This window comes from Lasiosphaeria miniovina, assembly GCF_030549165.1.
Source record: "Lasiosphaeria miniovina strain SMH2392-1A chromosome Unknown B0T26scaffold_8, whole genome shotgun sequence".
Taxonomy (NCBI): domain Eukaryota; kingdom Fungi; phylum Ascomycota; class Sordariomycetes; order Sordariales; family Lasiosphaeriaceae; genus Lasiosphaeria; species Lasiosphaeria miniovina.
This window is the reverse complement of record NW_026848227.1, coordinates 496,045-515,843: the sequence shown is the minus strand read 5'-3', so window position 1 is coordinate 515,843 and position 19,799 is coordinate 496,045. Positions and strand designations below refer to the sequence as shown.

General features: G+C 54.8%; 6 protein-coding genes across 6 annotated transcripts; 4 read left to right on the top strand and 2 right to left on the bottom strand.

Annotated features, from left to right (window-relative positions):
• Positions 1 to 1,768: 1,768 nt before the first annotated feature.
• On the bottom strand, positions 1,769 to 2,074 carry B0T26DRAFT_680849 (uncharacterized protein; the record flags this gene model as incomplete). The annotated part of the gene is made up of 1 exon (XM_060440552.1): positions 1,769 to 2,074. One exon carries the CDS (start codon positions 2,072 to 2,074, stop codon positions 1,769 to 1,771), a length of 306 nt encoding a protein of 101 aa, XP_060289967.1.
• A 1,727-nt stretch (positions 2,075 to 3,801) lies between these two features.
• On the top strand, positions 3,802 to 4,024 carry B0T26DRAFT_729831 (uncharacterized protein; the record flags this gene model as incomplete). Its single annotated transcript, XM_060442981.1, has 1 exon — positions 3,802 to 4,024. A coding segment is annotated over one exon (223 nt), but the record flags the coding sequence as incomplete, so codon positions are not given.
• A 2,044-nt stretch (positions 4,025 to 6,068) lies between these two features.
• On the top strand, positions 6,069 to 6,954 carry B0T26DRAFT_680848 (uncharacterized protein; the record flags this gene model as incomplete). The annotated part of the gene is made up of 3 exons (XM_060440551.1): positions 6,069 to 6,087; positions 6,377 to 6,732; positions 6,802 to 6,954. 3 exons carry the CDS (start codon positions 6,069 to 6,071, stop codon positions 6,952 to 6,954), a joined length of 528 nt encoding a protein of 175 aa, XP_060289965.1.
• Positions 6,955 to 8,609: 1,655 nt separating this feature from the next.
• On the top strand, positions 8,610 to 9,832 carry B0T26DRAFT_680847 (uncharacterized protein; the record flags this gene model as incomplete). Its single annotated transcript, XM_060440550.1, has 3 exons — positions 8,610 to 8,867; positions 9,591 to 9,665; positions 9,704 to 9,832. The coding sequence occupies 3 exons, from the start codon at positions 8,610 to 8,612 to the stop codon at positions 9,830 to 9,832; spliced, it is 462 nt and encodes a 153-aa protein (XP_060289964.1).
• A 1,691-nt stretch (positions 9,833 to 11,523) lies between these two features.
• On the bottom strand, positions 11,524 to 14,076 carry B0T26DRAFT_806845 (uncharacterized protein; the record flags this gene model as incomplete). Its single annotated transcript, XM_060447202.1, has 7 exons — positions 11,524 to 11,823; positions 12,050 to 12,246; positions 12,308 to 12,518; positions 13,127 to 13,397; positions 13,728 to 13,754; positions 13,789 to 13,825; positions 14,018 to 14,076. The coding sequence occupies 7 exons, from the start codon at positions 14,074 to 14,076 to the stop codon at positions 11,672 to 11,674; spliced, it is 954 nt and encodes a 317-aa protein (XP_060289963.1). The 3' UTR covers positions 11,524 to 11,671.
• A 3,855-nt stretch (positions 14,077 to 17,931) lies between these two features.
• B0T26DRAFT_680845 (uncharacterized protein) lies at positions 17,932 to 18,503 on the top strand (the record flags this gene model as incomplete). Its single annotated transcript, XM_060440549.1, has 2 exons — positions 17,932 to 18,158; positions 18,242 to 18,503. 2 exons carry the CDS (start codon positions 17,932 to 17,934, stop codon positions 18,501 to 18,503), a joined length of 489 nt encoding a protein of 162 aa, XP_060289962.1.
• Between the last annotated feature and the right edge of the window lie 1,296 nt (positions 18,504 to 19,799).

Genomic DNA, 19,799 nt, shown 5'->3' with positions numbered 1-19,799 from the left:
TCTCCAGCGTCCTTATACCGTAGATGTATTCTTTCTAGGGCTTGAGGTTAACCTCGTAGCGGCGGTAATCGTCGCTGTATACAGCAAGTATCGCTACCATGAGCTGGCGTGTATGTTGAATAGGGGGTACGGCATCAGAGTAATCCGTGACGATCGGGGACGCGAGCTTCGAAGGTAGCGGCACCGGGGGATCTTGAGCGGGATCGACGTATTCCTGGATTATTAGGGCCCTGGCCTTGGACCGGTATGAAGCGGACCAGTCTGGCTAGTCTCTGGGCCCGGCGAACGACGAGTCTGGTGACATCGTGATGTTGTTGCGTATAGCTTCACTTTCGTTGCAAGCATTGTAGAGATCGAAGGTGCGATCCGATTGCGTTGCGCCTGTCAGACTGTTTATTGTCACATACATCACTGCAGTGCTTGAAGGCAGAAGAGTGCTTGTATGAGGAAGAAAAAGAAGAAAGAAAAGGGCGGGGGGCATACTATATAAGGAAAAAGAGGTCTTTGTCCTTGAGTGGCCGGAAATGGTCAGCCGGATCGCGTGACGCAGCTTCTTCCGATAATCATTGGGGGATACTGCGTCGGGGCGGTTGAGGAGGACGTGGGGGCAAAGGAAAAATTTGAGAAGCCGAATGACTTATGGGCTACAAGACCGAGACGACGGGTAGCGGCTAGCAGGTGTACTGGAATTTAAAAGCGCATACTGCGACGCGTCAAAACGGACAAGCCACGCCTGTACTTGGCAGATGGTAGTAGCCACCTAGTCGCGGGCCCCCGGAGATGACTCTCGCTGGGGCGCTGCGCCGTTGCGCCGCTGCAGCCCGCGCACGAGCCCCGCCGTCACTACCACCCACCCGAGAGAAGGGGCTATGCTAAGATGCTGGAGCGCCGCAAGTACGGCTTGAGCAATCCTCTCCTCTTCAGGGCGTCAGCAATGCGATAGATAACATGCATATGCGACGTCTAGCCGTGGCATTAGATGTTGCCGGGGTCCTGCGAAGCGGTGTGAATAGAGGAAGGGAGAGAGGGAAGGGAATGGCTCGAGTCCTCCAGGATCTGCTGCGGGCCACGCAAAAGGGGAGGAGACGGGGTCCTAATCGGCCCGTCGAGACTCGGCTACCAACGGGTGCATATCTACAAGGTCAATGAAGAAATTGAACATCTTTGGGTAGTAGGGAGGACGCAGCACGTTACAGCGGCGCAGAGATGGGGGTGGGTTCATGCCAGCCGCAGAGGGAAAGGGGAAATTGGGCTCTGAGCCAAGGACAACTGTAGCGCCAACGTCGCCTGGACGCCTGCGGCGACCCAGAGCAGACTGTCCGGGGCCGGAAGATTCCCAAGACGCATGGAATAGGGCCTCGGCCAACTTCAATGCGCTGCTTCTCGTCCTACTGCTGTTCCAAGATTCCCCGTCCTCGCTGCCGGCTCTGCTCGTACGTGCGCACAGGCCATTGAAGCATTGCGGATTGCAGTTGCAATTTTCCACTTGCGAGGCGGAGGGCTGTAGGCCCAATGAGGTGCTAGGCTTTGTCCCTCGTTGGGGGGGCGAAAACCGCCTGCAGTAGCGCAGCGGTGACCCGTTTGCTGGGTCGCCCGAGGGTCCAGGCGGTTTTGACGCTACTGTTGTCCTTGGCTCGAGTGCATTTGTCCTTGGCTCAGAGTGCAGTTGTAATTTTGCGCTTCACGAGGCGGGGGGCTGTGGGCCCAATGAGGTGCTGGGCTTTGTCCCTCGTTGGGGCCTAAAACCGCCTGCAGTAGCGCGGCGGTCTTAAGGCGTCCAGGCGATTTTGGCGCTCCTGTTGTCCTTAGCCAGAGTGCAGTTGTAATTTTGCGCTTCACGAGGCGGAGGGTTGTCGGCCCAATGAGGTGTTGGGCTTTGTGCCTCGTTGGGACCGAAAGCCGCCTGCAGTAGCGCCGGTGACCCGTTTGCTGTGCGGTCTGCCTTCTGGGTCTGCCGCGTGTGGAAATTCCACTGGGGGTGCGCGGCCTGCCCTGCGCAGCACGGAATCGCCACCCAAGCCACAGAGGCAGGGCTCCCCTTTGCCCGCCATGCTGCAGCCCATCGGTGCGCCATCTGCGCGCCGGGTTTAGCACAGGATGGGAGGCCCCCGAGGCCACGACGAGGCTAGAGAGTGAGCGCGTCAAAGAATCCGGGACCAGTAGGCGCCGGAGCGGGCTGACCAGGACTGAGTGAACAGGCCGAGGTCGAGGAAAGAGGATTCCATCACGGGGCGCTAATGTATGGACCTTGTCAGATGGAAAGGGGTAGAAAGAACTAGATTGGATTTTGTCAGCATGCTTACTGTTGGAATCACCAGGTACCGGTACTGGAATCAACAGGGCGCGCTGCGCGCCGTATACTGGTGGTTCGAGTGTTGGATTTCGTTGTCTATGTGTGTCTCTGAGAAGGAAGGTGGAAGTGGCCGTAGGCCACTTATTTAGGTTCGGTGGCCCTGCCCCCTGCCCCTCCACAGCCACATATAGCTACTTGCCCCTCCACCGCCACATCTATGGCTGACTAGCGCGTTGTTCCAACACTTACCTATTATCGCCACCGTTATCGCCACCCACTATACTATATTATAGGCACCCTAGATCAGCCAGAGAGGACAGAATTGAACAAGATCTTGAACCCAATCATCTTTATCATTAGAACTGCAATACTTCTGAGAGACCTGCATTGTGAAACCGGCTTAAAAAAAGAGGCAGTTTATTCGGATAGGAACAACCGTCTTTTCTGACAGTAGTGTACAGAAAGTGACTTTGCACTAAGGCGCCAAGCGACAAGCCCAACCAAAATCGAATTTTTCCACCTAAAAAGTCCAATTGTAATAGATGGCACGCTTCTTCAGATAGTCTGCCCTGCACTGAGCCCGTAATTGAAGCTACCGCCAAATCTACTAAAACCTTCCAACTTCAACTATACTACCGTCTATATATGTACTTCTCGGGCTTCATCCTGGGCGCGGCCTTCAACGCCCACGGCGCGCAGGGCCGGAGGAGGCATTACAGAGGCTTCCACACGTGGTACGTACGGGAACCCGTCGCCCTACCATGGCCTTGGCTATAGCTTCGAAACTCAAGAAAGCGGCGCTCTTTAGGATACACAGCCTACGCGGCCTACCCTACATACGAGTGATGTTAAATGTGGTGCGTATACGGTAAGTCAGGTGGTCTGCTTATGGAACACCCCTGGATTTGGAACAAGGTTTGTCATCAAGGACTTGCCGCTCGCCACCCAACTCACCTATTTCAATCGCTTGCAACTCGACCAATTCTGCTTCAATACTTATCTTCTTTTCTCCATTCAATTGAGAAATGAAAGATGAAGCGATATACTCAGTTGGATTTGCAGAATGCGCTGGCAGAGTATGCAGAAACCGGCTTACTCCGTAGCTCTGCTGAAAATCACGGCATCCCCCCTACTACTCTCTTTAATCGGGTTCGTGGTTCCGAGCCAGCCTCCAAGGCCCAAATTCTTAATCAAAAGCTTTCTCCGGCTATGGAAGAACGCTTAACCGAATGGATTCTATTCCAAGGGTCGCTCGGTCACCCTCCAACCCACGCCCAAATTCGGAAACTAGCTAGAAGAATGCTCGAAGATAACGAGACCCTCGGAAAACGCTGGACTAGCCGGTTTTTGGCTAGAAATCCATCTATTTCTACGATTAGGCCTCGGAGAAGCCATGCAAACCGTGCTGATCGAGCCTGTGAGGCCGTTATCCGGCCTTGGTTTGTGTAAGAGAAGGTAGGTACGCCTGATCAAGGTGGTCACAATGCAGGCAAGAAGGTAGGGGAGCAATGACTTGTATTGGTGTAAGACTTCAACCTGGCCCTCGCAAAGGAAGATGGGCGAGGGCCATTGTTTATATACCTGCTCAGGGGTTCGGCCCGGGCATCAGTCTGCGGTCGTGGCGCCACGGCGTAGCGTATGCCAGCTGGCAGTGTTCTAGCCAGTTGGTGACAAGTGGTGGGCGCGCACCCTGTGCGCGCAGTTGGTGTTTGGGGTGTCCTTTTCCTTACAGTTTGACTATTTGAAGCCTCCAGGCGTGGAGGCTATTCCAGCCAAGCATAGGTATAATATGGATGAAACTGGCATTGCTTCTGGCATTGGAGATAACGGCCTGGTTGTTGGATCTAAGGAAAGAAAGAAATTCCAGAAAAAGAAGAAAGGAGACCGAATTTGGACCTCGATTATCGAATGTATTTCCGCTGACGGCCGGTATTTGAACCCAGTCGTCATTTTCAAAGGTGGAAGCCTTCAACAACAATGGTATCCACGCGATTTACAGCCATTTAAGGGCTGGAAGTGGAAACCCACTGAAAACGGCTGGTCTGACGATGATACTGCCGTCGCATGGCTCCGCAATATCTTTCTTCCAGAGACTCGGCCAGCTACCCCCTCGGAGAAGCGCCTCCTTATTTTAGATGGCCACGGTAGTCATACCACCGAAAAATTCATGTGGCTAGCCTTTTCTAATAACGTACAATTGTTATTTCTACCAGCCCACACCTCCCACGTTCTCCAGCCCCTGGATTTATCGGTTTTCGGCCCTCTAAAAGCCCGGTACAGAGCCAAGCATAATGAGGTTGTTTCCGGCTTCGACGAAGGCACTGTTGCTGAAAAGAGGGCCTTCCTAGAATGCTACCGGCAAGCCAGGGTCTATGGAATGACTGAATCTAATATCAAAGCCGGCTGGAAAGCTACAGGCCTCTGGCCGGTCAGCCTCAGGAAGCCCCTAAGCAACGGCCTTGTTATTAAGAATTCTAACGGCGACGTTGGTCAACTGACCTCTACGGTTTCTATAGACCTTCAAGAGGTCCATAACCCCATTCTAAATAAGAATTCGGAGGGCCGGCCTATATGGTTTACCCCTAAAAAGCCGAAGGATTTCCGTATTCAGGGGCAGGTTTTTCTAGCCGGCCAGAAACGGACTGCCAACGACCGACTTTTCATACGCAAGGCCGCAAAAGCCTTCGATTACGTGGTTTTCCAACTAGCCAATACGGCGCATCAATTGGAGGCTGCAGAAAAAAGCCTAGAACGCACAAGAGGCCGAAAGAGAAGGAAGGTCCAAGTCGACCCTAATACGCAGTTCGCTGGAATTGAGGAGGTTCGTGCCTCACAGAGAGAGGCTGGCAGAGAGGACCTTAGTTATTCTGAAAGAGAAGAATCAGGAGAATCCGATACTGAAGAGTTCATCATTGTAGCTAATTAATTGACGAAGTTGTTGGCAATTGAAGTTTGTGGTGTTGTGCGGGGTCCGATTCAGGGGCTGTTCCATAGGCAGGGGTGTTCCAAAAGTCCCCCACCTGACTTAGAAGGTAAACCAACGCGGGGCCAGGTTTTAAAGACGGACAGAGTTTTGGCTGGGCCTAGACACTGGCTGCCACTGGATCCCTAAATTCATGATTGCCGCTCGCGGGGCAAAAAGTCGAGACTAAAAGACGCAACTCAATGGAGCCAACTCACTTAAGCTCGCCCAATTAACGGGGGGAGGGGCACTGTCAAGTGTCCGACGTGGGGATTCGCAATAAAAGCCAGCCGGTCCAGTCATGGAGAAGCGGAGACACAGCCTGGCAGAGTAGCTCCCTACTGTACGATCTCTAGCGATTTAAAGACAAGCGGGGTGGAGGGGGGCTATGACTACACCCCCATAGCCCGCCCACGCGGGAAACGGCCTGCTCGCGTCGCAGCCACGGCACTCTCCGAAACCGCCCAAGAAGGTAATGGAGTGGTGGTTTCGAGCGTGACCGTAGCCCTGAGGCTTTCTAAAGGTGCAACCGCTTGCCCGTGGGGGTTCGGGTTAGGCAGTGGTCTCAATTAGATCGAAGCCAACCGTCTTGTTCTCCATCATTAATGTACCTTCTCTATATGAATCTGTGTCATCCTGGTTGATACTCGAAATGGTTTTCCGTATTTCCATTTGTTTGTTTCCTTTACATAGGCCCTTGTGAAGATGTTAAAACGCTCACTCTAACTCGGGTACCTCGGTTGCTCTTAAACTAATGCCTCTCGACTGCTCAAGCGCTTGGCGAAGCCTTACAAGCGGGACAGCTACATAAGAATGAGTAGATGGCGCATATGTAATTGCGATTCTGTAATGCGGAGGGGGCGCGGAATAGCGCACTAGTGAGAAGCAGAAGCAGAAGCAGGGGCAGCCTTTAGTTGCAGTCACTCTGCACCCACCCGGCATTTGTTTTATGTATTTCTGCGCTAGGGGCAGCCTTTAGTTGCAGTCACTTTGCACCCACCCCGCATTTCTTTCTGCGCGTAGGGGCGTCACTCTGCACCCACCTGGCATTTCATCCTACGCGTAGGCCAGTTATAGTCACTCTGCACCCACCCGGCAATTCTTCCTGCACGTAATTGCAGTCACTCTGAACGCACCCCGCATTTCTTTCTACGCGCAGGTCTGCGCCTACCTCGTTGTAGCCAGGCCGAAGCGGCGTAGCACCTGCTGTAACGGCCGGCGCAGGCACGGGACGCACGCGGTGAAGGCGATCTGCTCCTCGACCAGCGACTACGTGCCTATGGAGATGCCCTCGGAGATGCCCTCGAGGTTGGAGTCGTCGGTTTTGCCAAAGTCTGCCGCGATAACGGCCTTCACGACGTACGCGGCCGCGGCAAAGATGCCGAGCGCTATCAACACACCGATAACGACGCGCCCACGCAACGAGATCTGCACGCGCCGCAGGAACATCATCGGCGCCAGGGCGAAGATGACGTCTGTCACGATGTTGAAGCTCGCCACGCAGATGGAGTTAACGCGGATAGCCTGCTTACTCCAGCCTATGTAGGGAGGTGCCGACATGGGCCCCGGTCCCGGCGGCCGAGGTCCTCGCCGCGGCCGTCGACCTCAGCATTACGGCGCTACCCACCATTACCATCATCATCAGCAGCAGCAGCAGCAGCAGGAGCAGCAGCAACAGCCGCCGCAGCACGTCAACTAGCAGCAGCCAATATATCCCGCTGGCTATATAGGTCCCTACGCTGGAGCTCTATACTACGCGCCGCCAAACTATCAGAACGGCGCCATGCCCGCCGCCATGCCCGCCGCCATGCCCGCCGCCTATATGTAGGCCGCCTACCTGCTGGTCGCCTACAACCGTTCACCGCCCTCGATACAGCACTACGTCCCCCTAGTACCACAGTCGTATACGCGTCCTCCATAGTAGTCCCCGGTCGTGTCGGCTCCATACCAGGCGCCCACTCCGCCCGTTGCTGCCGTGCCGGTGTGTAAGTGAAGGCAGGTACGCCTAATCAAGGTGGTCACAATGAAGGTACTGAAGAGAGCGAGCAATGACTGGTATTGGTAAGAAACTTCAACCTGGCCCTCGCAAAGGAAGGGGGGCGAGGGCCACTGCTTGCTTATATACATGACAGAGTGCAGGGCGGGCCATGACAAAGGAGTGAGGTCTTGGCCCGCTCGGTACGCGTGTGAGTTGTCGGGGTGTTGTTGTGGCCGGGGTGTTGGTGGGGTGTGGTCTATGTGTGGTCGGGGTGTTGTTATGGTCGGGGGGCGAAAGGGTTGTCAGGGTGTTGTTGTGGTCGGGAGGTGAAAGGGTTGCCAGGGTGTTGTTGTGGTCGGTGGGCGAAAGGGTTGTCGGGGTGGGGTTGTAGCCGGGGTGTTGGTGGGGTGTGGTCGGGGGTGGTCAGAGTCGAGGCCGTGGCCGCGACGGCGCCGGCAACTACGTCGACAGGGATATCGCTCAGCCCCTTGAGAGACAGGACCTCGATACGCCGACGCTTAAGACGGCCGTGGTGACGACTGGCCGTGGTCGTGGTGGTGGTCTGGTCGTGCATCACACTCTACACCCCGCATTTCTTTCTTCCCGCGAGGGGCAAGGCAGGGGTAGCCCGTCTCAATTACACTCTGCACCCCTCATTTCTTTCCACCCGCCAGGGGTAGAGGCAGGGGGGTAGGGACAGCGCAAAACCTTATTTCGGCGACGCCAAAGTGGCAGACTGGTGCAAGTTAAATGCAAGTCCAAGAGTCCCAACAGCAAAGCAACTTGGACAATATTCTGCCAGCCAAGTCCGAGCATGACTTATATAGAGACTTGTTTGCCCGTCGAAACTTGTCTGTCCAAGAATCTAGTGGGGCGTCAGGACTCAACAGCCCGCCATATGCGCACCTGTCGCCGCACAGTCAACCAGATGAGTCGGGGCTGCATTGTGGTCGCTGCATTCGAGAATCCAGAGCCAGGGAAAAAAAGAACAAGGTGGGGTCACGTATTTGGGCTCAGCACCGACCACAGCTTAAATCTGGTGCGTCCAATCAGGGCATGCCGCCTCAGCCAGCTGAGTCGCTGGGGGGGATTCATAAGGTCCTTTTTCCAGGCAGGTCTGTACGGGTAGCGACGAGCGGGGGCCTTCGGGAACCGCCTCGCTCGCTATAAGCTAAGGTTGCAGGACCTAGAGGGTTTTCCCCCTAGCTAGTAGGAGGTACCCTCCCGGCGACGCATTACCATACACCTACGAGGAAACCAGGGGCACGCCCCGAGTTTTCGGGAGGACAAGCCTACAAGCTGTCTCTCGCACGCTGTCTCTTCTCTTTTGCTCCCCGAATCTTGAACAGCGTGAGGTCTTGGTCTTCCCGAGCACCATGACCCCCTTCCAGCGGCGGACGGTGCACGTACTAGCCCAGGTCATGGATATGGAGCACCGGTCGATTGGCGAGATCGGCAACCGCCCGCTGCACGTGGTGAAGGACTCTAGAAAGACGCCGTTCATGCGGATGCCGGCCATCCTGGACAACATCCGCAACCCAGCGGTGACTATCGGCCGAGTCCCAGACGAGCGCTACCCCCACAACCACCCCCACAACCGTGGCGCCCGGCTCTGGCCGCCATCGCCGAAGAGGGTCCGGCCGACACCAACTGAGGGGTGGACATGTCGAGCACCTTCCTTTTTATCTGATTGCGCGGATATGCTCTTCGGGGCGACGACGGAATGTGTTGATGTCTTTTCGAGCGGCGACTATGATTTGATGCCTTTTCGGACGACGACGAAATGCCTTCATTTAATGGCCTCTGCGGGCGATGACGGAACGCCCTGGTTCTTTAAGTGACGAGTTCCCTTGCTCATCACAATGGGTGGACGACGTAATGCCCTGTTTTTACTTTCACGACTTCTCTTGCGGTTCAGAACTTCTCCTGCGGCCGGGAGCCATGCTCATCACGATGGGTGGACGACGGAATGCCCCTTTTTTAATTTCATAACTTCTCTCATTCATTACCGACAACGGGCGGACGACGGAACGCCCTATTTTTTTTTCACGAGTTCTCTTGCGGTTCACAACTTCTTTCGCGGCCGGGCAGTGTGCTCATCATAATGGGTGGACGATGGAATGCCTAGTTGCGAGGAATGCCCCTTTTTTATTTTCACAAGTTCTCATTCATTACCGACAACGGGTGGACGACGGAACGCCCTGGATTTTTTTTTTGACAAGTTCTCTTCCGGCCGGCTCATCACGAGGGGCGCGATCGGCTTAATATTTGGGGAGGAACGGTGCGCGGTTTGGTCTTACCCTCAAATGGCCGGCAAATGCAAATGCACAGCTTGGGCTGAGCGCATCCGTGCGTAGGGCAACAACGCAATCCTCAAGCAGCAGCCAACGAGCAGCAGAGCAGGCTTCGAGCGGCGCCGCGCCATGCAGGCGGTAAGGGCCGTCCCGCTCACATGTACGCAGGTGCGTAGTTGAAAGGCAGCAGTGTGCGAGCAACGACGTGCGAGCAACGGCCAGCGATGCAGCCTTGCGAGCGGCGGCGTGCGAGCAGCGACGCCGACATCGGCCAGCGATGCAGTCTAGTGAGCAGCGACGAATAAGCAACGACACCAGCATCGGCCGGTGATGCAGCCTTGCAAGCAGCGACGTGCGAGCAGCAGCAGTGTGCGAGCAAGAAGCGTCGCCGAGCAAAGTGCGGCCACGGGGTCGCTGGGTCTGTTAAAGGAATACCCACGGTGATGGGGAATACTCTGTTTCTTTTACTATGGCTCTTGCTTGAGGAAATTATTGACGTTTGCCATCAATTTTTCCAATCCAGCCTTTAGGTAGACTCGCCGTCTCTGAGGGTCGAGCGTCCTCTTGTCCGGTCCACAGCCAGTCTACGACGCACCAACTTTTCCGGGATTGAAGACTGATACCGGGCCGAGAGAGCCGCATGCGGCTCTGCGCGATGCCCACGCGAGGTTTTCGACTACGGTATTTGAGGGAGGAGAGTCATGCGACTAGTCTGGCTCATTGGTCTGGCTGCCTGTTCGGTGGACGGGCAGGAATTTCATGCAGCGAGCTGCAGAGCTTTCCCTTCCTGGTCTGTCTACCAGGCTGGGACCAAGCAAGGCTGGTGGGGGCTTTCTACGAGAAATTTCACTCTGGCCCGCGATCCAATAATCCCTACTCTGAATAAAGATGTGTGCCGGGAAAACGAGAGAGAGGACGATTCGTTTTAATCTATTTTTTCCTCTTACGCTTTCTGACATTTTGAAAGAGAAAATACAGACGACAACCGACAATGCCAACGTCGGGGACGCCCCTCGCCCAGGCCCTGAAACACTTCCCGCGACTTGGAATTCGGAGAAACCGGGACAGGCGCAGCTGTTGGCGGGCACGCCGCCGGGAAGACATGCTGGCAGGGCCTGAACCGTGGGGTGGGCGAGAATCCCAATGGGCTGTCCAAGAAGCCGCTGCTGGACAAGGCCGTGGGTCTAACGGGACGTCCCGCTCGCGTGCTTGACGGCCTGGGTACATGTCATGTCACCAGCAGCCCGGCAGGTGGACTTATGGCGGCGCTCCTGCCCACTGTCCGAACATAGCGCTACCAGATCAGCTGCCTCGGCTCATTTATGCCGTCTCCTCCTATGTTTTTATTGAACTCCCGAACGACTTAGTCGAGGTACCCCGCTCCACCCTTCTCTAAGGCCGCCGAAGCTCCGGTGTAGAATTTTCGTGCTTCAGAAACAGAGGCGAAGATGAAGGGAAAGCTTGGCGGCGATTGAGGATTGCTGTACAGACGAAACTTGGCAAACCCTGACCTTACCACTAACGTGCTGCCGCCGCCGATCCGAACGGTTGGACCAACGCGGCTCTAGACGCCACGTCGTTGCCCGGGCGTAGTTAAGGACGTAAGTAGCGGTAGGGTTTACGCCAAGGGGGGGGGGGGCCTGAGTGGGCCATGCTTGCGATATGGTCTAGTGTTGCGATGCGCTAGTATCCGTCCACGCAACATCGGGGCTGACGAATTAGGCTTCTATCGGCGCAGACTTCCTGTCAGAGGTCAGTGCCAAGCCCGCATTTTGAGACGTCGGTCAGTGCTAAGCGCGTATTTTGAGGTGGCCGTCTGCCTCTACTCGAGTTCTGAGGCCCGCTGTTTCTTGTGCCCTGCGGGACCAAACAAGTTTTTGGCAAACCTTGACCTTGTTGGTCCGTAGCACCAACGTGATGCCTGAAGAAGAAAACAATTCACCTAAAAATGGAGGCCCCTGGTGAGCAAGATTAACGAGGAATTGAGAGGGCAGGGCAGGTAATGCCGCAACCTATGTAAGGAACACGACCACCTCCCACAACAAGTACAAAAGTACTGCCTTGCCCCTTATCCCATCATGTGTTATTCCTACTGCAGCTGCTGCCGCCCCTAGGGACCCATCTTTATGTTATTCCTACTGCTGTTACGGCTGTTGCGGCTGCTGCTGCAGCTGCTCCGGCCGCCGCCGCATCCGTATCGGCCGGTACATTTGCGGCCCCTGCTGTTGAAGCCTCGGGAAACGGCGTGTTTGCTCCTCGTCGAGGTCGCTATCGAGGTCGCTTGACGACTGGGAGGCTGCCGTTAAGGGTTCCAGTGCTCCATTTCTGATTCAAGAGAGATTAGTCGGCTGATGTTGAGAGAGAGAGATACCCACGCCAGCAACTGCCAAAAGGATGGACAGGGCATCATTTCATGTCCATCATGTCATGTCCATGGCCACTACCGGCCCAGGCCCACCGCGGCAAGACCGACGCGACGTAGGGACAAGGCCAAGAGGATAGCGCGTGCACTACCATCGTACTGGTACGGAAGAAACAAGCTTGGTAAGCCTTGACCTCGGTAGCCCGTAGCACCAACGTGCTGCCTTGTGGGGTCGTCGGCGGTGGCGGGGGATAGAGTTTAGACGTTTTCCTCTCCTTGGTTGAGTCGTCTCGATTTTTGCGAGGGCTGACAGAATTTAGGCTTTCGCCGGCGCGCACGTTGCCAAGGTTTGCCAGACTGTTTGCCAGACTATTTCGTTTAGTCTAGCCATCCTCTCGGTTGTTGCTAGTGCACGCACCGTCCGTCCTCTTGGCCAACAAACTCGAGCTGGCTGGCGTGCGCGGCGAACCGTTGCTCCCGATAATGCGATTCCCGCCGCACTGGTGCATAGTTGCTAGCGTCGGTCCCGCCGCGGTGGGCCTGGGCCGGCCATGGACATGACATGACATGGACATGACATGGTGCCCTGTCCTCTTGGCAGTTGCTAGCGTCGGTGTAGACCGCGATGCCTATGACGGTGTGAGTGAGTGAGTTAGTTGAACGTCCGGGCGATGCTAGATGAAGCTAATCGAAGATGACTCGATCATGTCTGTGTACTGTAAACAAAGCGAAACCCCCTCAATATGTATATGTGACAGTGTGTATCAGAAGAGCCCGCCCCTTCCCTCTCTCTCTCCCTTTCACCTCATCTTTCTCTTCATCTCTTCTCATGCTGGCATACCCAAAGGACAACCAAGTCTCTGTCTCTCTCAAATCTCTCTCCCTCAAGTCTCTCTCTCCCTTTCGTCATCCTTCTACACAGTCAGCAACATGGTTCGCACTGCAGCACGACGACCTTCTACAAGACTACGGCTTTCGCCTGCAGCCCAGCTGGCTCTTGACAACACAAGCCGCCGGTTGCCAGGACAGGCATTCCGGCATCCTCCAAGACTTCCATCAATACACCAGTGGGGTAGCACGGATGATGACTTGAGCTTGCCACAGTGGGGGTGGACGGCACCATCTCTGGTACTCCCACGCCCAATTCCACGCCAAACAATTCCGTCGATATACCAGTGCTATCTCAGGGATTACTTAGCGTTTCAGATGCTAGAACTCCGGCTGGAGGTGGACGAACACCCCGGGCCGTTGCCGACCCCACGGCGTTCGCCGTGGACGGCGAGCCCAGGCTTCAGGCGCCTTCTCTTCCAATCGCACCCCATCGACCCGTCATACGTCAACCCGCCGCCACACGTCACACAGCCGCCTACAGGCGGCGACCTTGTCCCAAACAAGCGAGCCGCGCCGGACGACGGCCGTGACAACCAAAGGGAGAGCAAGGTCCCTTGTTTGGAGGGCACGGGGGACCATTCGCTGTACGACTTGTCTCCAGGCTGGGCGGCACAGGGCTCGGGATGGCAAGGAGGAGGTAGTTATTCTTTTGGTTACTGATTCGTATTTTGTCTTGTTTTGTTAGCGTCAAGTAGATTAGACGCCCTCAGATTGCCATAGAAGGGCCTCGCAAATATAATTCGAATAGAAATCCAAAGGAGTGTATATATGCATGCTTCTTCCAAAGTGCCGAGTTCAGAAAAAGGTTCAAGCCCACATATACGGTCCCTGTTTATTCGGGCCGTTAAAGGCAGTCTAATACGGCATAAAGGGCGGTGCCATTTCAGGGTGGAGTGCTTTCTTCAAATCCCGCTCCCGCTCCTAGCGCATATTAAGGCGTAACTTACCATGTATTTCACCACATCTCCCTGCAACTGGAAGCCGTTGAAGCGAAACCTCTGCACTCACCTCGCATTTCTTCCTGCCCGCGAGGGGCAGGGGCAGTCTTTAACTGCAGGTTAGGGAGAAAACCCCACTATCAGCCCTCCCGCCCTGACTGGGGATGCGATACATGAATTCAGATTGATCACGAAAAAAAGTCAATACCCGGCGGAAGCACGAAGCACAAGTCCAATAAGAAAAATTCTCGGATCCGGCCACAACTAGCGCATCACATGCCGGCTGCTCCGCTCCATACACCCGAACTTTGAACGGCCCGGAGCCGCCAAGGTTCGACACAGCCTCCCGACTGGGCATGTTCCGGAAAAAAACGCCATATTTTCCCAACCCGCGCGTAAAGGATTATCTAGACCGTCAGTGGAGTAGAGAGTATTATGGACTCGACTCGAGGTATGGCATTCCCCGAAAGTAAATAGCTAGAGTTGACTTCCCGAGGTTAAGTACTCGGGTGTAACTGAAGGCAGGTACGCCTGATCAAGGTGGTCACGATGTAGGTAAGGAATAGAGTGAGCAATAACTGGTATTGGTGTAGGACTTCTAGTGCCTCACCACGGAAAATTTACTCCCTTATGCAGCCGTTTGACGAGGTTGGCCTTTTTTATTCGTGTTTTCAAGCCAAGACGACTCCTTGTCGCTTCCGGAGCCAAAGGCACCAAAGAAAACGGCAGGAGCGACGTACGCAAAGCTCAGACTTAGATAGACAAATTAAATAGTAGGCGCTCCAACGGACCTGCATCTAACCGAGGCAGGCATAGCGTATAAACAGAACTACAAGACTTTTGTAACCTAGTGCTGAGGACGAGAACCACAAGGGGTGAGCGAGAACTAGCGATAGCAACATTGATCCGGGATAATACAACTCGCCAGTAGAACGCTGAACAATACGGCAACGGCGCGTGCGAGGCTGTGTATCTCCCTGACCAAGAGGCCCTGGTCGTAAGCCTTCCCTTGTCGAAGGTGCCTCAGTCAGGCAGAATGCTTCCCTATCCCCTCATAATATTCCCTTGAGGTAGCTATTCATGGTCTCTCTCTACTTGGCCCCCTCTCTTCCTTATAGGCGCCTGGAAATCGCCGTCGTCTATAGCTGCTCTCTCCGTAGCCTTCTCTTCTTCAAAGCGAAACTGGGCCTCATTCTTTAGATTGTAGAGAATCGCTGGGCTGGAATGTCGCTTGCGCTTTTTGGTTGGTATATTTGCATTATGCCCTCTGCCTTGGTTTCGCGAGTCCCGTTAACCTACTTACCTATTTTCCCTCTCCCTTTCCCCTTTCGTATCTTGGTGGAGGAAAGGGTCGTCCTGGCTAGGATTAGATTTGTGCTCTCCCCCTTGGCTGCCTCCTAAACGATGTGCTAACCTCGTCAAACAACCATTCATATCCCGCCGTTCTCAACGTCGCTTGATGCTTCTCCTATCCGTAAGCAACTGTGCTGTGCACGCTTAATGCTCTGTCCCTCTACTACAAGTCATCCAATAACATGTGCAAGGATTGCTAACTACTGGCCAGCTATAGTGACTCGTCGCCAATGCCTCGCGGCGGAACGCACAACGCATAACCCAGCCCACCCTCTCAGTCGCGAGGCATGAGGCAGCACTCTCTAAGATCTAAGACGAACTACTAACTCTCGGCTTTATTAAAAGTCACCCCACTCTGAGGGATGTCTACCATCCACCGCACGGCGGTCGAATAGCTTCGAATACAAGACTTTATCGCTCCGCCTCTCCTTCTGCACTTTTAATCGTGTTCCTAGGGATCAAAAGCCGTGCTTGCCGACACACAACTAGGTTTTACCAATTCTTATCCGAGACAGCCGGATTCTCTTCCTTGGTCGTAATCTCTGGAACTCTATTCCGCATCAGAAGATTTGGACGTCTAGCTGAGCCGGTGACGCCGCGGCTCGAGCCAACCGGATACAAGCCCCTTTCATCTCGGGCTTCGTATCTATGCAACCCTGCAGGCACTCCCTTGAAAAACATCATCTAGCCTCCAAGTGGTCGTAGTAAAGGATGCCACGCATAAAAGCCATCATCAACCCTGTGTGAACACGGTCGGGGAAGATGTCAGTTTGGTATGCGGCATCCTTGGTCCTCGGCGGTGCATATTCGATGTCTTCGTTCTCTCTGCTACCTCCATTCCCTCGCTCCTCCACACCCTCAGCATCCTCAACCATTGCCCAACATGGCACACAAGACACACATTCCCGCGCAGACACGAGACACTGGAGTGCTCGAACCTGCCCACTACCACCATATGGACGTTTGGCTCCCGCGATTGCCAAGCTCTGTCAGCAGGACCGTGATCAGCAAAAAAGCACATTGAAATCCCCGCCAGCCGAATCCCTGTTTTGCCCGCCAGAATGCAACAGATTGATGCAGGCTCAACTGCACCCGGCGCCCGGACCCCCCATCCCCCCCTCCCCGACTGCTCGCGGTGGCTGCCGTGTTGCAAAGGCAGCATCAACACCACGGGCATCGCCAGGGGCGTCACGTACTCAGGCTTGTCTAGTGCGCAGACCTCAACGCCCACGGCACGCAGGGCTTCCACATGCGGAGCGTGCAACAGCCCGTCGCACTACGAGGGCTCTGGCTGCAGCTGCGGATTTTATTGCAGAAATGAACGATTTGAGCGGATTCTACGGCCCCACCCGGCAGTTGCCGCATTGGGAAGTTATGCTGACGTTGGCGGCGCAATTGAGGTGCAATTTGTCGGAAGGAGCCGCATCTAAGCTACATATAGGCGCAGGTGGCGCACATGCTAGACCGTTTACAGCCTAGACTGTGTCAGCCGAATGCCGCATAACTATGGTATTCAGGTTATGCCCACCTTTCTGAACCTTCCGAATACAAGCACTTTTTGCCCTCAATTGATGCAGCGTTGTATGTGACACAACTGTGGTGCGACTGCATGTGGCTAATAATTAGAGGGCGATCTTTTTCTCGGGAACGGCACGCGGAAAGCCACTTTCGGGAATGCTTTTACAGAGAACAGCACAGACCCTCCCGTACGGCAAACTCTACCCTGAATTCGAGATTAGTCAGTTTGCCCAGGAAGACAATTGGTCTTTTTTCCCAAAGCCTGGAAAACGAAGGTTGATCCGGGCCGCATTTTTCTTCCTTGGCGCGGGGCATCAACCCTGCAGTGTTTTCAGTATTGCAAGGGGCGGTTTTTGGTGCAAATTTGCACTGCAAACGCCCCTATCAGCCGTAATATAATTATTAGTGCTGTGCCCTCCTGTTGGCACCTTTTCTTCGAGGGTCAGGTGCCGTGATGCCCTCAACTCGGTGTTGTGCTTTAACCAAGCAACCAAAGCGAAGAAGGTCGTTGCGCGCATACGAATGTGGCTGGATACCGACCTACAAGGCCGTACAATAGCTCATTCGTAGCGAGCTGTCCCTTTAAGGCATTAAGATTGACTGGCTAGTGGGGACCTCGAGGGACAGCGAGGACTTTGCAAGGGCGTTGCGAGGCATCGTGATGTCAACAAGCAGGGCAGTCTTTGTACCACTACGTACAGCAGTTGAAGCCTTTAGTGTTGTGTGCAATGACCAAAACCCCTCAATTTCATCACATGTAGGCAAATTCAGGGCGTTTTCAGGACCCCTTTGGGCCCTGAAGCTTTCCGAGGAAAAAGTTGGTTTTTACTAGTCTTGGTGGAAATGTGGGACTAAAGACTCGGAAACTAAAATTATCACTTGGGAGACTCGTCTAAGGACTTGTAGGCTTTGTTCGAAATGCCCTGTCCCGAGGTTTTTTTATGGAATGGTGACGGTGCGACAAAGCTTCTAGAATGGGTTGGGGCATGCTGGCTGCGGAACACCCTAGCTGCAGAATACCCTAGCTGCAGAACACCCTGAATACCCTGGGCCAGTGCCCAGCTGTAGTGGGGGCCCTGGCGCAGAGCGCCCTAGCTGCGGAACACCCTAGCTGCGGGACACTCTAGCACGGGATACCTAGGTCATGCCGCTGAATGCGCACGACTTGTTCAATTCTTTTCCAAATTCCTTCCTTCCTCCAAGAAAAAGATTGGAGGCAGGGAAGAAGATTGTCGGCTGCGTCAAGGCAACACGCACGCTGGTGGACACGGTAATAATAATATCGCGCTGGAATTGACTTACTTTTCAAGGAATTGAACCACATTTTCTAGGCTTGGTTAACATGCCACTGTACTCCCTTCAATCTCAGCCTCGGAATGCCCTCATTTCATTCCAAACGGCTGACTGTATCAAAGGCGGGCGCCTTTTCTTCCAGCCCACCACCGACCGCGGCGAACCTTTCCACCAGGGACGAAAAGTTGCCTACTTGGAAGACGGGATAAGCGGCCCGACCGACTTTGACAAGTTCCTTGCAGCAACAGAATCCCATGAGGCGATCTGCCCGCGAGAGTAGACCCTGTAAGGGCTGCGAGCCGTGGGCTCAGGCTACGGACCAACACCCACCTACTGAGACGCCTGGTGCGCCCGTATAGGTCTCGTTTTCCTTTCGTCGGTGGCTTTCTCGAGCTGAACTACGAGCCGCGGGAGGTGGCGCCGGGCCTGTCGCGCGTCGTGTCCAATTGCAACTCTCCCCACAAGAGGCTGCGCGTCGTGCAGGGGTGGTATGACCAGCGGCATGATTTCACCGCGATGGCCGAGGGCGACCTCGTACGCATGGGCTGTGAGCTGGAGTCGGGCTGCGGCAAGCTGCGACAGTGGCCCGAGGTGCTCGAGCAGTTCCAACCGAAGTACTAGGGCTTCGATTGGCGCTCCGTAGAGCATCTGCAACTCCACTTCCGGTACATACTGGACGCTCTCTGGCAGAGTATGTCTAGGCTAGTTCTCAGGTGGGGAGAGTAGGCGAGGGCAGCGGAGCTCGACCCTCGGCGCAACAATCGTGACGACTCGGCTGTCGAGGCCGAGAACTTGCCTCGCTTTCCGCCCCGGGGAAAGCTCATGTCTGCCGCCACTATTGTCGGGCGGCTAGAGCGGACAGAGGCGTCTACTATCCGAGTAAATTCCCACGCTCCGACTTCTCGACGGGCCGCGATACGAGCTTGAAATTTGGAAACTCGCCGGGCTTCTCGACCTTACTGTCCACAGTCCGTCTGGTAGCAGGAGGCTATGGTTACTACCAGTCTTTGGTTACTGGTAGTCCTTCTTCTGGCATAAATTAGGACCATTTCTCCCACGAGCCATGTCCCAGCTTTGAACTGCCTGGCTTCTCCGATCCTGCACCGACACCCGTCTCCCAGGCGGTTTCTTCCCTGCAACGGTGTTTTTCATTGCGGCTTGCTGCACTTGCTTGTGCCGCCCCTCCAGTCTCGATCTTTTCGACGTGGCCTGGACCTTTAATTTTCTTGTCATCCTACCACGTCAGGCTATCCCCTCACAGCATGACAGGAGGAAGCGGAGGGCTTTTAGTGGCTAGATCTCGGGCTCAAATGGACTGGCCGGCCAAAGGAACAATGACGAAAAAGTAAATTAAAAAAAATAAAAGAAATAACGAAGAGAAAAAAAGGACCGATGTGTAGCGTTGCAGGCGGGGGAGGACGTATCGGCGGCCGTGACGGCCACTGTAATAGTCACGCACACTAGCTGCGCATCTCACTATCACACGTGAGGTCTTGAGTGTCTAAAAGGCACAGCCGGTCCCCCGTTGATCGCCCTGTCTGAAAAACCTCGGACGCAGGCTCGCGCTTTGGTATGAAAGTGCCTTCCGAAGCCTTGAATCCAGGCCCAGACGACCCGACTCACAGACATGGACGCAAAGAGGCTGCTTCTAACGTGGAGCCTCCGGCAGAGCACTTTGCAAACTTGATGCAGGAGATTCCGGATGTGCCACCAATACTTGAGGCAGCGGCGTCTGAAACCTTGGGAAATTGCTTCATCGGAATTTGTGACCAGGAAATAGATCAAAAGTCAAGTACGGATCGACCACCTCGCTCTCTTTCCCCCCTCTCTCCCCCTCTCTGGCTAGACGGTGGGGTCTCTCTTGAGTCCTGGCGTGAGCAGGTTACCACCCCTAGTCGAGCCTCAAGCCGAGCCTCG